The sequence below is a fragment of the Melanotaenia boesemani genome, chromosome 10, assembly GCF_017639745.1.
Source record: "Melanotaenia boesemani isolate fMelBoe1 chromosome 10, fMelBoe1.pri, whole genome shotgun sequence".
Taxonomy (NCBI): domain Eukaryota; kingdom Metazoa; phylum Chordata; class Actinopteri; order Atheriniformes; family Melanotaeniidae; genus Melanotaenia; species Melanotaenia boesemani.
In genome coordinates this window covers 16,636,176-16,648,309 of record NC_055691.1, presented here as the reverse complement: position 1 = coordinate 16,648,309, position 12,134 = coordinate 16,636,176, and the positions used below count along the sequence as shown (strand labels likewise).

The following is a 12,134-nucleotide window of genomic DNA, read 5'->3' as shown; positions in this document are numbered from 1 at the left end:
AAAGCTTTGCTATTATTTTCTTTGTTGCCTAGGAAATATATCCTTACTGCTACAGTTTTAGAGATCTTATACATCTAAAAGTGATGCCATTGGATACCTTTTGAATATATAAACAAAGCAGGAGGCTCCTGGCCAAAGGTAAGTTGGGAGTAAGGTTGGACAATATGAACCAAGCCATCCGACCTACTGCTTATATTGCCCATAATATGAACATGTAGTCAGCGTTTGCACTGCTGTTCCTTTGTGATTTTGGGTTTTGTGGACTATCATGTAACATTTTGCCTGTTTCCCTTCTACATAGGGTCCATACAAAAAACAACATCCCAGTCCATCTTGCTGACTTTGCTGGAATTATCACACAGATTTCCTCCTTTTGCCAAACACATTGTTGATGAGTTTGGCCATTGACTTGGAGCCGCTGTAGCGTCTCCGGTCGGCTCGGTACTTCAGATGCTCCATCAACTGCCGGATGAGCTGTGTGAAGAGGTTGGAAATGTCCTGGTAGCTCTCGGCTGCTGAGACCTCCTGGAAGTGACAACGGTTTTCCTGCGCCAGGCAGCGGCCTTCATCTTCTTGCACCTGTCGGGCGTGGCACAAGTCCTGCTTGTTACCCACCAGACAGACAGGGACATCCATCTCCCTGAAACAGAAAAAGTGGTTAATTTAATTACAATTTCTTATTTTGAGAAAGTATTTAGATTGGTTCTGCATTGGTACACCACTAAATCCACTACCCTCCAGTTCAAACTAATACCATCTCACAATGTGGAAAGCAGAGGTTTCACATTGTTCCTACACAGAAATAATCCAGCATTTGCTCTTCTTATCTCCCCCATGTGTTCCTGATCTCCATTTACTACAGAATACCAAGCTACGCACCTCTTCCCTCCACATTAGTAGGATACCTTGGCACAGCCCAGGCAGCTTGATAGCTGTGAATAGCCTATTTTTCCACGTATCAAATTCAGCAGGAACCTGTAGATTTGCAGTGAACCCTTCAGTCCTCATCATGAATCATTGATCAGTGTGAAAGGCCCAGTCAGGACACCCAGCATTCCTCAAACTCAATCCCGCAAGAACTTCCCTGTTCAGCTTCAAAGAAACTAGGGCAACCTTTTTTTTTTTTTTTTATACTTTCTCTGTAGTATCTCTGAGATACCCAGTAGATATATATCTATATAAATTACTTTTTTTTTTTTTTTTTTTTTTTTTTTGCACAATTACACTATTAGAAATTTAAGCATTTCAGCTGAAGAATTTTCTTCTATTTACAATCAAGCTTTATGGTGCTAATATGTTAAGTTGTGCTTAGATGTAAAAGACAATACTGAATTAAAGAAAGACAAAAAAGAGAAAATAAATGTGGGATAAAATAAAAAATAACCAAACTTTACAAAACACATTTCAGAAAAACAAACATGACAGAAAAATAAAAACACATGCAAAATGTTGTTTTGTGAAATGTTGACTTTTGTTATTGTTTTTGTAAATGTTGCATTTTCTAAAAATGTGTTTTGTCTTTGTGTTTAATGAAACTACTGTGTTTGTTGTGCTTTTGGTTTCTAGTTTCAGTTTGTTTGTTTGTATTTTTAGATGTGTTTTTTATTTTATGTTTTTCAGAAATATTTCTTTTTTTTAAGTGAAGTGTAAAGTGTTTTTTTTTTAGATACTGTTTTTTTTTTTTTGTTGTTGTTGTTTTTGTCTAATGTGGTTGTGTTTTGCATCTTGGGAGCATCAAGACAATTAACATATAAAAGAATATTTTAAATCCACAAAAAAAAAAAAAAAAAAAAAAAATTCAGGCTGTGCTAATTTTTTCCATCTATGGCTGCAATAAATCTAATTGAATGACATAATTTTGTTTAATCTAAACTGTCAGTTATATCTTTAGTCTGTAGTAAAATTTTTAGAAAGTGCCTCTCCAATATTGTAGCACCTGAAACGTATTCAAAGCAGCTTCACATTTAATACTGATCCACAATTCTGTTTCTCAGTTTGCTAGATTTTATTTCGACTGACCCTTTGCAGTTCTCCATGCGTGCCTCCCGGATTTGCCGCAGGATGTTTTTGGCATTGATGAAGGAGGTCCGGTCACTGATGTTGTACACCACCACAAATCCATCTGCCCAGTCCACTGGCTCCTCTAGTATGCACCTGGCCTCTGAGCTCTGCCAAGAGAAACAATACTCTTTATGTATGAATCAATAACCAAAATGAATTCAGGTTTTATTATATATGTGCTGTCTGCACCGTCTTGTCAGCCAAGTGCTGTTAATTAAATGCAGCTGATTAAGTTATCATCTGCATCTATTTTTTTAAAAATGTATTTTATTTTGTCAATCTTTGACCGGGAAAGTCCCATTGAGATCACAGACCAAGAGAGCCCTGGTCAAAGTAGAAGTTTGATGCTCTGAAGCGTTCAGGTGTGTGTTTATACAATGCCAAGTAGGACATGCAAAATAATCAGTTGTTGCTGCCCATCAATCCTGGAAGGTCATTTCAACAGAATGTGGAGTCCAGTGTTCTCCAGTGAAAAAGATTATTGTCAAGTGGAAACATTCTTTAGAAGACTGGCGACGGGCCCAGGAAGTTCAACCAAAGGTCAGCGCAAATTCAGGTTCAAAGAACTGGCCAAGAACAAAACCCAAGGGCTACACCTCAGCCTCTACAGGCATTTAATGTCAGTTTTTACATCAAAATGGATAAAAAGTCATTAAGTACAATAAGAAAGTGTGATCCAGTATGGATTGTTTGGAACAGCTGCAGTAAGAAGTGTCTTCTCACAATTAGAAACATAGCAGTTTGGTACAAGTTTGCAAAGTTGCAGCTGAACAATTAAGACTGCTGGAGTAGATGAGACCAAAGTGGAAAGGTTTAAAATAATTCACAGTGTTACATGTGGTGAAAACAAATAACAGCATATCAGCACAAATGCTTCATAACAACAGTCAAGCATGGTGGTGAAGTGTTGATGATATGGGCTTGTTTTGTAGCCACAGGGCCTCCAGTCATTAAATGAACCATGAGCCACTGTCTCACACCTAAAGTTTGGCTGAATGATCCCATTCACATCCGCAAATCTACAATTAAATGTCTGAAAAATAATTTAGAATAAAGGTTTTGCAGTGGTTTGAAGCCCAGACCTTAACTTGATTAAAATGATGTGGCACGACCTGAAGAAAGCTGTGCATAAAAAATGAGTGCAAACCTCAATGACCTGGAGCAACATTGTAATAAAAAGTGGGCCAAAATTCCTGTAAAACGATGTGAAACACTGATCATGTCCTGCAGAAAATTATTACTTCAAGTTATTAAATCCTTTGGTGCATTTAGTTGCTCAAGCACTGCTTCTGTATTTTGGCTAAAGTTTTATTGAGTAATGACACATATGTTATATGTTCTTGTTCATGTGAGGCTTTTTTGTCCTGATCAGTAAAACTTTGAAAGAAAAAAAGAGGTCTTTTTGGGGTTTTTTTTTTTCACATGACTGCATCAGGAATAGGGTACATGTGGATTAACTTGGTATTTCATACAGTACATTATGTACAGTTTCTCTGTATTCTTAATCAAGAGGGATTTACTGTAACTTGTTTGACCCTCGGTAAAAGCGCATTAAGGCCAGAGGGTGTTTTCAGATATATTAGACACCACAGGTACAATAACGTACAGAAGGTGTGACACTGAGCAAAAAAGACATAAGGCATGGGACATGCCTGAGCACTGTAATACCAGCTTAAATCCATTCTCTTTGTTAACTCCATAGTTTCATTATACAGTCCAGGTCAGAAGGGCAGGGTATGAACTTATTGTTCCTCATGATAGGGTGGTGTTACAGTCAGTCTGACTGATAAAAACAATAAGTGGTTCTTGTTCTGCTGGAGCTCAGGGCATTCCAGTAAAAATACTAAGTCTGTAGTAAGAGGCCTCTCGTGTCTTTTGTTGAAAGAGAAGTGAGCAGGTTATGTGGCTCCTTTCTTCAAAGACACAGCCGTCGGCATACATTGCCTCAGGATACGCTCATAAACCCTCTGGATTCCCAGCTTAAGTGTAACAGAGAATGCACACGTGCTGGTAAATATACGACCACGGCTCACTAAAGGTCATGAACATGCAGCTTCTCCTACAGCCCGAAAACAAGCCAGCAATTTACAGTTGTTGTGCTAAACTTTTCTGCAGATATTCTATGTTAGCAAAAGAAAAACAGTGAATGTCAGTTATGGTCTGATCTTACTTAATGACAACTGTGATTAGGTAAGTCAAAGAAAATAATCCTAGGATGTACATTTTTTTCTTCATGGGTGGCTGTACAGTATTTTCACAAAATATTTCATTCTCATGTGCCCCAGATTCTCAGTGGCTTAGCGAGGTCCTCATCAGGGGGCCACGCATGCATTTAGCACAGAACAAAAAACATTAGAAGCAGATTTTCAGTCTGCCTAATGAAATGAGGAAATAAAAGAATTCAAAACAGGAAAGCCTCAAGTCCTACTACAGCTCTGTATTTCTAATATACTGCTGTTAGTTCTGAAAACAAGTTTTGATGGGTTAGCATTACTGGACGAGATATACTGTACCTGAGAGCAAGGGTCAAAAACCTCCAGATTCAGCTGTCTGCCATCGATTGAAAGCCTTTTATGGTACAATGAGTCTGTGATTAATGGTGAAAACACACAAAAATGAATAAACTATTGAAAAATGTCTTCATAATTCTTTGAAATTGTATTCCGCGTGTAACAAATCATCTTCACTTAAAAAGTTTAGCTGCTAAGATGTTGGATTTCACCATTGTCTTTTAAAGGTAGAGCCCATGTTATTGGAATTTTTTTTATTTGAAAATTTCCAATAAAAAATTCAAATACTGTTAAGAGACTGTTAGCTTAGCTTAGCATTAATTGTTTAATCAGTAAAACATCTAAATGTTTGACAAAAATGACTAAATCTACCATTAAGACATTGAGGAGTCTATTCAAGTAAAACTTACAAATCTCTAAGTGCATGTGTAGTTAAATCCATCATGTTTGTGGACAAACTTTTTGTTTTTCTCCAGAACCAAAGCCCAAATCCTAATCAAAGTATTACTTTGCCAAATCTGGAAACACTTACTGGCATTGGAGGCATATTCACCAATGAAGCGTCTGGTTAGAAACCGCACAAGGACAGCTAGAGGAAACAGATGAGATGAAAAATAACAATATCAATCATGGCATCATTACAGTCTCATTTCTCACAGGTGGCAGTAGGGAAGAGGGAGAAAAGACCTGCATTTACCCCCACAGGCAAAACACAGTGCCAGCAGTCTTTAAGATCGGAGTGGTGAAACTTTAGCTTCACATGAAAAAGGCTACATGGCTTTGCTGGAAGGGCTGTGTGCATATTTGGCAAGCTCAATGGTTGCCCCCCTCTACATTGTAAGCTTCACATAAAAATTCACTGTCTGGGCCAGTTTTTGTCCCATAGACAATCAGTTACAATTATGGGCTGAAGTTTCAAGTGCTGAATTTTTCTAATGGTGGGCCTCTGCAGGGGCTGAACGGAGATTATACTTCAGCACGTGCAAATCTGGTTATGTATGTACATAAAGGTAATCATGCATGTATTTTGAAAAGCCTAAAGTCTTTCTTGTGGCGTCTTCTCCACACAAAGACTAATGCATTCAAAGAGCGAAACAACAAGACATTAACTGAAAGCCCCACAAGCAGAGCAGAGATCATATTAAATGGTTGCAAGCATGCACAAACAGCCTCCAGAGACGATAAAATCTATACAATCACAGCTGTGCCTCACTGCTAGGCAGCAAGAATCAAAACATCCCATTGAGTTATGAAGCTTTAATACAGCAAAGAGCTGGTCAGTCTTAACCACCACTGAGATTGAATACTGATATGTGCAACAAGAGCTAGAATCTATCTATCTATCTATCTATCTATAATTCTCTAAAGCTTTTGTGCAGTTTGTAAATAAGCAATCCAGTGTTGGAAACCATTTTTCAGCAAGATCTTGTATTGATGATGGAAAGAGTCCAACCATTGTGTAAAGCCTTCTCCAGCACATCCCAAAGATTCTCAGTGGGGTTTAAGTCTGGACTCTGGTGGCACCATCCATGTGTGATGATGTCTCATGCTTCCTAAACCACTCTAACTATTTGAGCCCAATGAATCTGTCACAGAGCGTGGATGTAAGGACCCAAGTGCGAGCAGACAAAGCAGAAGGCAGACTGGTGCAGTTAAAGGGTTTTAATAGCAAAACTAAACTTACAAAAACAAAAGACTATGGTGGCAAAACTCAGACATGGCATGGACTAAAGCTAATATTATATAGCACTAGCAGAAACAAAGCAAAAGCAGAAAGCAATAAGCTGAAACCAATGGACTTAAATACACAGAAGGACAAACTAGACACAGGTGAAGTGAATAAACAATCAGACTGGTGACCTAATGAGCAGAAACCAAGAGCAACACAGAACTGAACATGATCCTAAATACCAAAAACATGACAAAAACCCAGAACGTGAAAGAACATAAAAGTAAACCAAGGAACAAAAGCATGAATCATGACAGAATCCTGACATTGTCATCTTCCGTGCCATCAGGGAAGAAAACATCCATGGAAAAACCTACTCATTCAGGTAGTCAGCTGACCTCATTCAGGATATTTTTCCAACCACATTTCTTCCAGAAGATGATTGTTCCCCACATGCATTACAGTTTTTAATATGTTGGACAGTTCTTAACCCAATTTTATAGTTTCTGCAGCTTCCTTGGATGTTTTCTCTCCCTGATGCATTCCGTTGATTTGATCCTTCTTAACCAGATTAACATCTTTTCCACAACCACAGGATCTGTCTTTCCACATGGTTGTTAAAGTAATGAGAAGCTGCTCGCTGCATCAATTGAGATTAAATAACTTGTTGCTGGCTAAAGATAATCGCCCATTCAGTTATTATCCAATAGCAGCCACGTACCTGTTTGCTTAGTTAAATCCAGGTAGCAATTGTTTGTTTTTGTTTTTTTGTTTGCTTGCTTGTTTGTTTGTTTTTTTCTTCTGGCCAGGTAGTGTATAATGTCACCATAAGAGAGCATGAGCTGCATGGTAAAAGATTATTTTAAGATACTGTAGTAGTTGACATTAAAAATATTATTACTGCTTACATGAATATCTTGAAAGGGACAGTGATTATATCTGAGTACAATAAATAGTCATTTTATTGATCAATAAAAAGTTAAAAGTTTTCTTTGATAAGACTTCATACAAAGGTAAAATGAATAAAGAGAAATAAATTAAGAATAAGGTGAATATTTATAGTTTTGATTAGGAAAAACATATTTAGTTAATTAATCAAACAAGGAAAAATAGCAGATTAATTTCATTTTAACACACATGAAAGGCATAAATTAGTCAAAAAATAATACAGCAGGTGTTGAGCGAAGTGATTTCATGTTTCAGCAATATTTGCAGGAAAATTAATAGTTTTTTTTTTATCTTCTAGCTTCTTTATTTATTTATTTTATTTATTTATTTTTGCAAATTATCCACATTAGATTTCATAATCCAAAGACCTGTTATTTCTGTTTTTTTTTTTTTTTTTAAAGTAGTACAATCTATTTGTAGCACCCACCTGATTTCCCAGCCCCCTGGCTTCCCAGAAGGGCCAGCTTGATGTCGTTCATGCCTGCGTCCGGCTGCCTCTTTGGTGGAAGCTCTGTGTTGGCTCTGCTATTTGGGTTAGCCTCTGCACACTATATACGCCTCGTTGTCCAGGCAGCGTAGTAGAGGTACACCCCCTCCCCACCTAACTCCCTCCTTCCGCTTCAAAAAGATGTTTCACGTTTCTAAAGCCAGAGGTAAAAGAGAAAGAGGAAAACAAGACACCCCCCCCTCCTCTATCTGTTCCAGCAGCTCTTTTTCCCTCACTTGCACCTCTCTTGTGCCTGTTTTCTCTCTCCTCTTTATCTCCATAGCTCTCTCCCTCGCCTCTCTACCCATCACTCTGTCTTCCTTTTTCCATTCTTTCTGTCTGTTTTTCCCCTCTTGTATTTATATATATCTTTTCTGTCTCTGTCCCCTCCTACACAGAGGTTACTTAAAGATCCAGACTGGCTAAACCTATTGTGTTGATCCTGCTCCTTAACACTGTAACTGCAGTCTTCATACCGTCTGTGGACGTTTCTTTTACATATCACAAGCTGATCCTATGAAAGCTGTTCCCTCCTGGAAAAGAAGCGAGAACAGCTGTTAAGAAACTATATGATTTTTGTAGCGATGTTTAAATATCATCCAGTAGTGAGTAAACAGATAAAAGGGGTCACTCAATTTTTTTTTATGTTTTTTTGTTTTCTCTGAATTAAAAATCAACTCTGTCAAGTCATTAAAAAATAGTCAATCTAAATCTGATACTATATTTTATATAACAATTTGTAGCTTACAAATTGTTAGCGTTATTGTTAGCTTTATTGCTTCATTCCTCTATAAAACAACCGCCATGTCAACAACATGGCTGTTTTCTTTTCTTATAACCCCAAGTTGGGATGTTATCTAAAATAAAAATAAAAAAAAAAAAGAATGCAACGATTTACAGATTTCATATATGTATATCTTATTCTCAGTAGAACATAAAGAACATGACAGATGTTGAAACAAAGGTATTTCAGCATTTCATGCAGGTAAAATCTTCATCATGTAAATAAGAAGACGTCTATGAACACAGTCCAGAAACACTTGTGTTTTCTCTGGACCAAAGCTCATTTAAAATATCACGACTCACGTGGTAGGCATTACTGTCTTCCAGGATCTTTCTACCAGGGGACACTACCAAAACATATGAATGAAATGGCCAAATACTTTCAGAGAAAAAAAGTACATGCAGAGTCAGTGATTGTTTTCATCAGATGGAGCTTATAGGCATTAAATATAGTCTGTGAATAAAACTGTAATGAATTTGCTGATGGTCGTGATTTCTAGATGAGAAATCTAAATTCACCAACAGTTCATCCCAATTAAATCCAGGGTCCATTTTTTGTACATCTCTCATCCATAGACGGGAAACAAAGCCACTTATGCCCCCATTAGACTGCAACACTTTATGAAGTGGATAAGATGCAAAAGGAGCCTGGAAGGGGATACCACTTTATTGTAGCTGTATATATATATAAAGAAAAAGGAAATACATGGCATGTTGTGTTTGATACATATCTCCTGAAATGAAAGTAACCACCTCATCATAAATATATCCCAGTCTCCTCTGTCTTCCCACTGAGAGAAATGAATATGTCCCCCAATGTCTATCATTGGAGAAAGTGTATCCCACGCCGAGGAACAGCCAGCCAACCTCACCACCTTTTTTCCAAATAGAAAGCATAGGTGATATTATAGGGCCAAATTTCAGGAAGCATTTTTTGATTGAAATTTTATAATAGAGACAATTCACAAAAGAATATGGTGTTTTCAGTTGCTCCTCCAGAGCTCACCATGACACATGAGCATCAGTCTAAAACCAGGTTAATAAAGGTGTGCTTCTGCTGTCATCCACCAGGAAATAAAAGACTTCTGCAGCCAGTCAGTCGGCAGCAACTGTTTGCAGAGACAGTTTGCCCTTGGCTTGCTAACTTGGTGATGGTAAACATGTGCTTTGGTTGGTGGTAACTTCATTGGTACAGTTTTCAACAGTGTTAAAACTGTTTGGCTTTGTGTTATATTCTTGTTGCTGAAAGTCTTTTTTTTTTTGGTATAAGTAAAGCTCTTTTGGCTTCTCTTTCTGTTGTAGTTCTAGTTCACTTAGAGTTAAAGTTAGGATGTGTTGGGCAAGGATAGTTTTGTGTTTGAGCATAGCTATTGGAGCTGCTTCACTTTCTGTTTGTGTCACGGTCTGCGGTGGAGGTGAGGACCCAAGCGCAGGCAGTCAGGGCAGGAGGCAGAACTCGGTGCAAGTAACAGGGTTTATTCTCTCAAAATTCAAGACAGGGAACCACACAAGACAGGGGATAAACCATAACATGTACCACATATGACCACATAAGAGGACATACGAGGATCTGACAAGGAGTGACTGAAAACCAAGGACATATATACACGGGAGTAATGAGAAACAGGTGAAGTGGATGAATAATTAGACCAGGTGTTCTAACGAGGCAGAAACAGAAACCACAGAGCACACAAGGGAAAAACTAACTTAACATGACAAAACCAAAAACCCAAACCATGATCTTAAAGCAGAAACTAATGACAAAAACCAGAATTATAACCCAAAACCATAACTAGAAAACGAACATGACCCACACACTGCCCATGATCGTGACAGTTTGTAGTATAGATTAGTAGGCCAGTCTTTAGTTTCACTTGTTTACTTAGTCTTGGTTTTCCTTTTTCTACTGGCTGGTTTTGAATTTTTATTGCTATTATTGCTTTCTTTGCTTTAAGCAGCTTCGCCAACACTTATAACTTACCATTTGTTTGTTCCTTATCACCATGACAATAAATTCTAATAGCTTCCATTTTAACACCTGGCCACCCTTCTCTTTGTTATACCTCACATCTCCTAGCAGGGCTGGATCGTAACACTATCAACAACCAGAATAGATGCCAGAATGGGAACATTACACACCTCCAGATTTAGAGATAGCAATGCAGATATTTGCTCATTTATTTTAAAGACAGAAAGAATGCCATATTGTTCAAATGTTAAAAAAGATATGAGGGACAGATTGTATTGGGTCATCTATATACAGCAAAACATGTTGACCTGTTCCACTGATCAAGATAGGAAAGATTGAAAAAGCTTCTGCTAGAGGCTCTAGGGAGAGTAAATGGCAAAGAACTGAGAGGACAACCCTTTCTCTATCCTCTTCAAATAGCGAAGGGAGGTGAGCTAGTTTTACCTGTCAGTACCACAACTGTTGGATATTTGTAATGTCCTTTACCAAACTGATAGAATGGTCACTGAACCCCATAACTTCAAGCACTGACCACAAGAAAGACCATTCCAATCTATCAAAAGACTTTACTGCATCTAGTGATAGGAGATAGAGTTAAAATTTTTGGAGCCCTCTTTAACATGTAGTAATCTTTTAATGTTGTTAGAGGCCAGTCTTGACCTGATTAAGCCTGTTTAATCGTAATGCACCAAATCTAACATGCGGCCCTGAAGCCGTTCAGCTAAAACTTTAGCATAAATTTTTAGGTCAGCGTTTAAAAGTGAAAGGGGCCTGTAGCTAGAGTGTTCCACCTGATCCTTCCAGTATTCAGAAGCAGTGAGACTAATGTCCTTTTCTACAAGCAGATGGCCAATCAGTGGCCAAGAAGTTGAAAAAAAATTAAGGAATTCTGTTTGGGCCTGGCAACCGACCTTTGTATGTTTTTCACAGCAGCTTTGCATTCTTGTAACGTAATAGGGCCATCTAACTTCAGAACATCATTATAACTGAGGCACGGTAATTTAGTATTATTAAAAAATTATAACAAGCATATTTGTCAAAGTTATTCTCTGAACAGTACCGCTCCTGATAAAAGGAGGCAAAAGAAGAATTTACTATTTTTGGATCACATTGTATGCTGCCATCCGAAATGCTCATCTGTCCAAAGCCTCATAGCTAGAAGGTGGCTGGGTTTAGAAGAACTAAAGTAGTAAGTATGCCTTGTTTTGTGCATAAGAAATTCTGAATGCTGTTTCAGAAGCAAATTAATCTTTTTAAACCAACTCTTTCTGCAAGGCTATATTGTCATTAAAATTACGTTCTAGACTGGCATCCAGAGTAGCATATTTCTTTTCCAAACCTTTTCGAGCTGCACTCTTTTAATTTTGTGTTGAAGCATATAAAGTAGTGTTGCTCCTTATGAAACCATCACTGCTTCCAGTGGTATTCCAGGATCAGACACAGAACCCACATTAAATCCCATACATTGTCTCGGGGTGTTTTGGGCAGAGACTGTCTACTAACCAGAAGGCCAGGGACAAGGAACAGAGACATATTAAAGAAGCATTTAAAACAGTGTCACTACCCCAAGTTGGTTTTTACCAAGACACACAAGAATAAGTAGAATGAGCCAAAACCAGGAAACACCAAAACTCAAAGACCCAGAAGAAGTCGCTCCATATGTGGCTGGACTATCTGAGAAGTTCCAGAGGGTTTTCTCTAAGCACA

General features: G+C 38.0%; 1 protein-coding gene across 2 annotated transcripts; it reads right to left on the bottom strand.

The window, feature by feature from the left end:
- Nucleotides 1-7,698, bottom strand: rerglb (RERG/RAS-like b). Of its 2 annotated transcripts, none has more exons than XM_041998234.1 (5): nucleotides 7,616-7,698; nucleotides 5,104-5,160; nucleotides 4,575-4,648; nucleotides 2,020-2,168; nucleotides 1-640 (listed from the first exon to the last, which is right to left on the bottom strand). In XM_041998234.1, exons 1-5 carry the CDS (start codon nucleotides 7,665-7,667, stop codon nucleotides 355-357), a joined length of 618 nt encoding a protein of 205 aa, XP_041854168.1. In that variant the 5' UTR covers nucleotides 7,668-7,698; the 3' UTR covers nucleotides 1-354. The 2 variants fall into 2 exon arrangements, with proteins under 2 accessions (XP_041854168.1, XP_041854169.1); XM_041998235.1 differs by lacking the exon at nucleotides 7,616-7,698 and adding an exon at nucleotides 6,256-6,344.
- Nucleotides 7,699-12,134: the final 4,436 nt, after the last annotated feature.

Coding starts and splice junctions, on each gene's coding strand:
- rerglb (XM_041998234.1), bottom strand. CDS start 7,667: ATGAACGACATCAAGCTGGCCCTTCTGGGAAGCCAGGGGGCTGGGAAA. Junction 4,649..5,103: donor TGAATATGCCTCCAATGCCA/GTAAGTGTTTCC, acceptor CATTAATCACAG/ACTCATTGTACCATAAAAGG. Junction 2,169..4,574: donor TTTTTGACCCTTGCTCTCAG/GTACAGTATATC, acceptor TTCTCTTGGCAG/AGCTCAGAGGCCAGGTGCAT.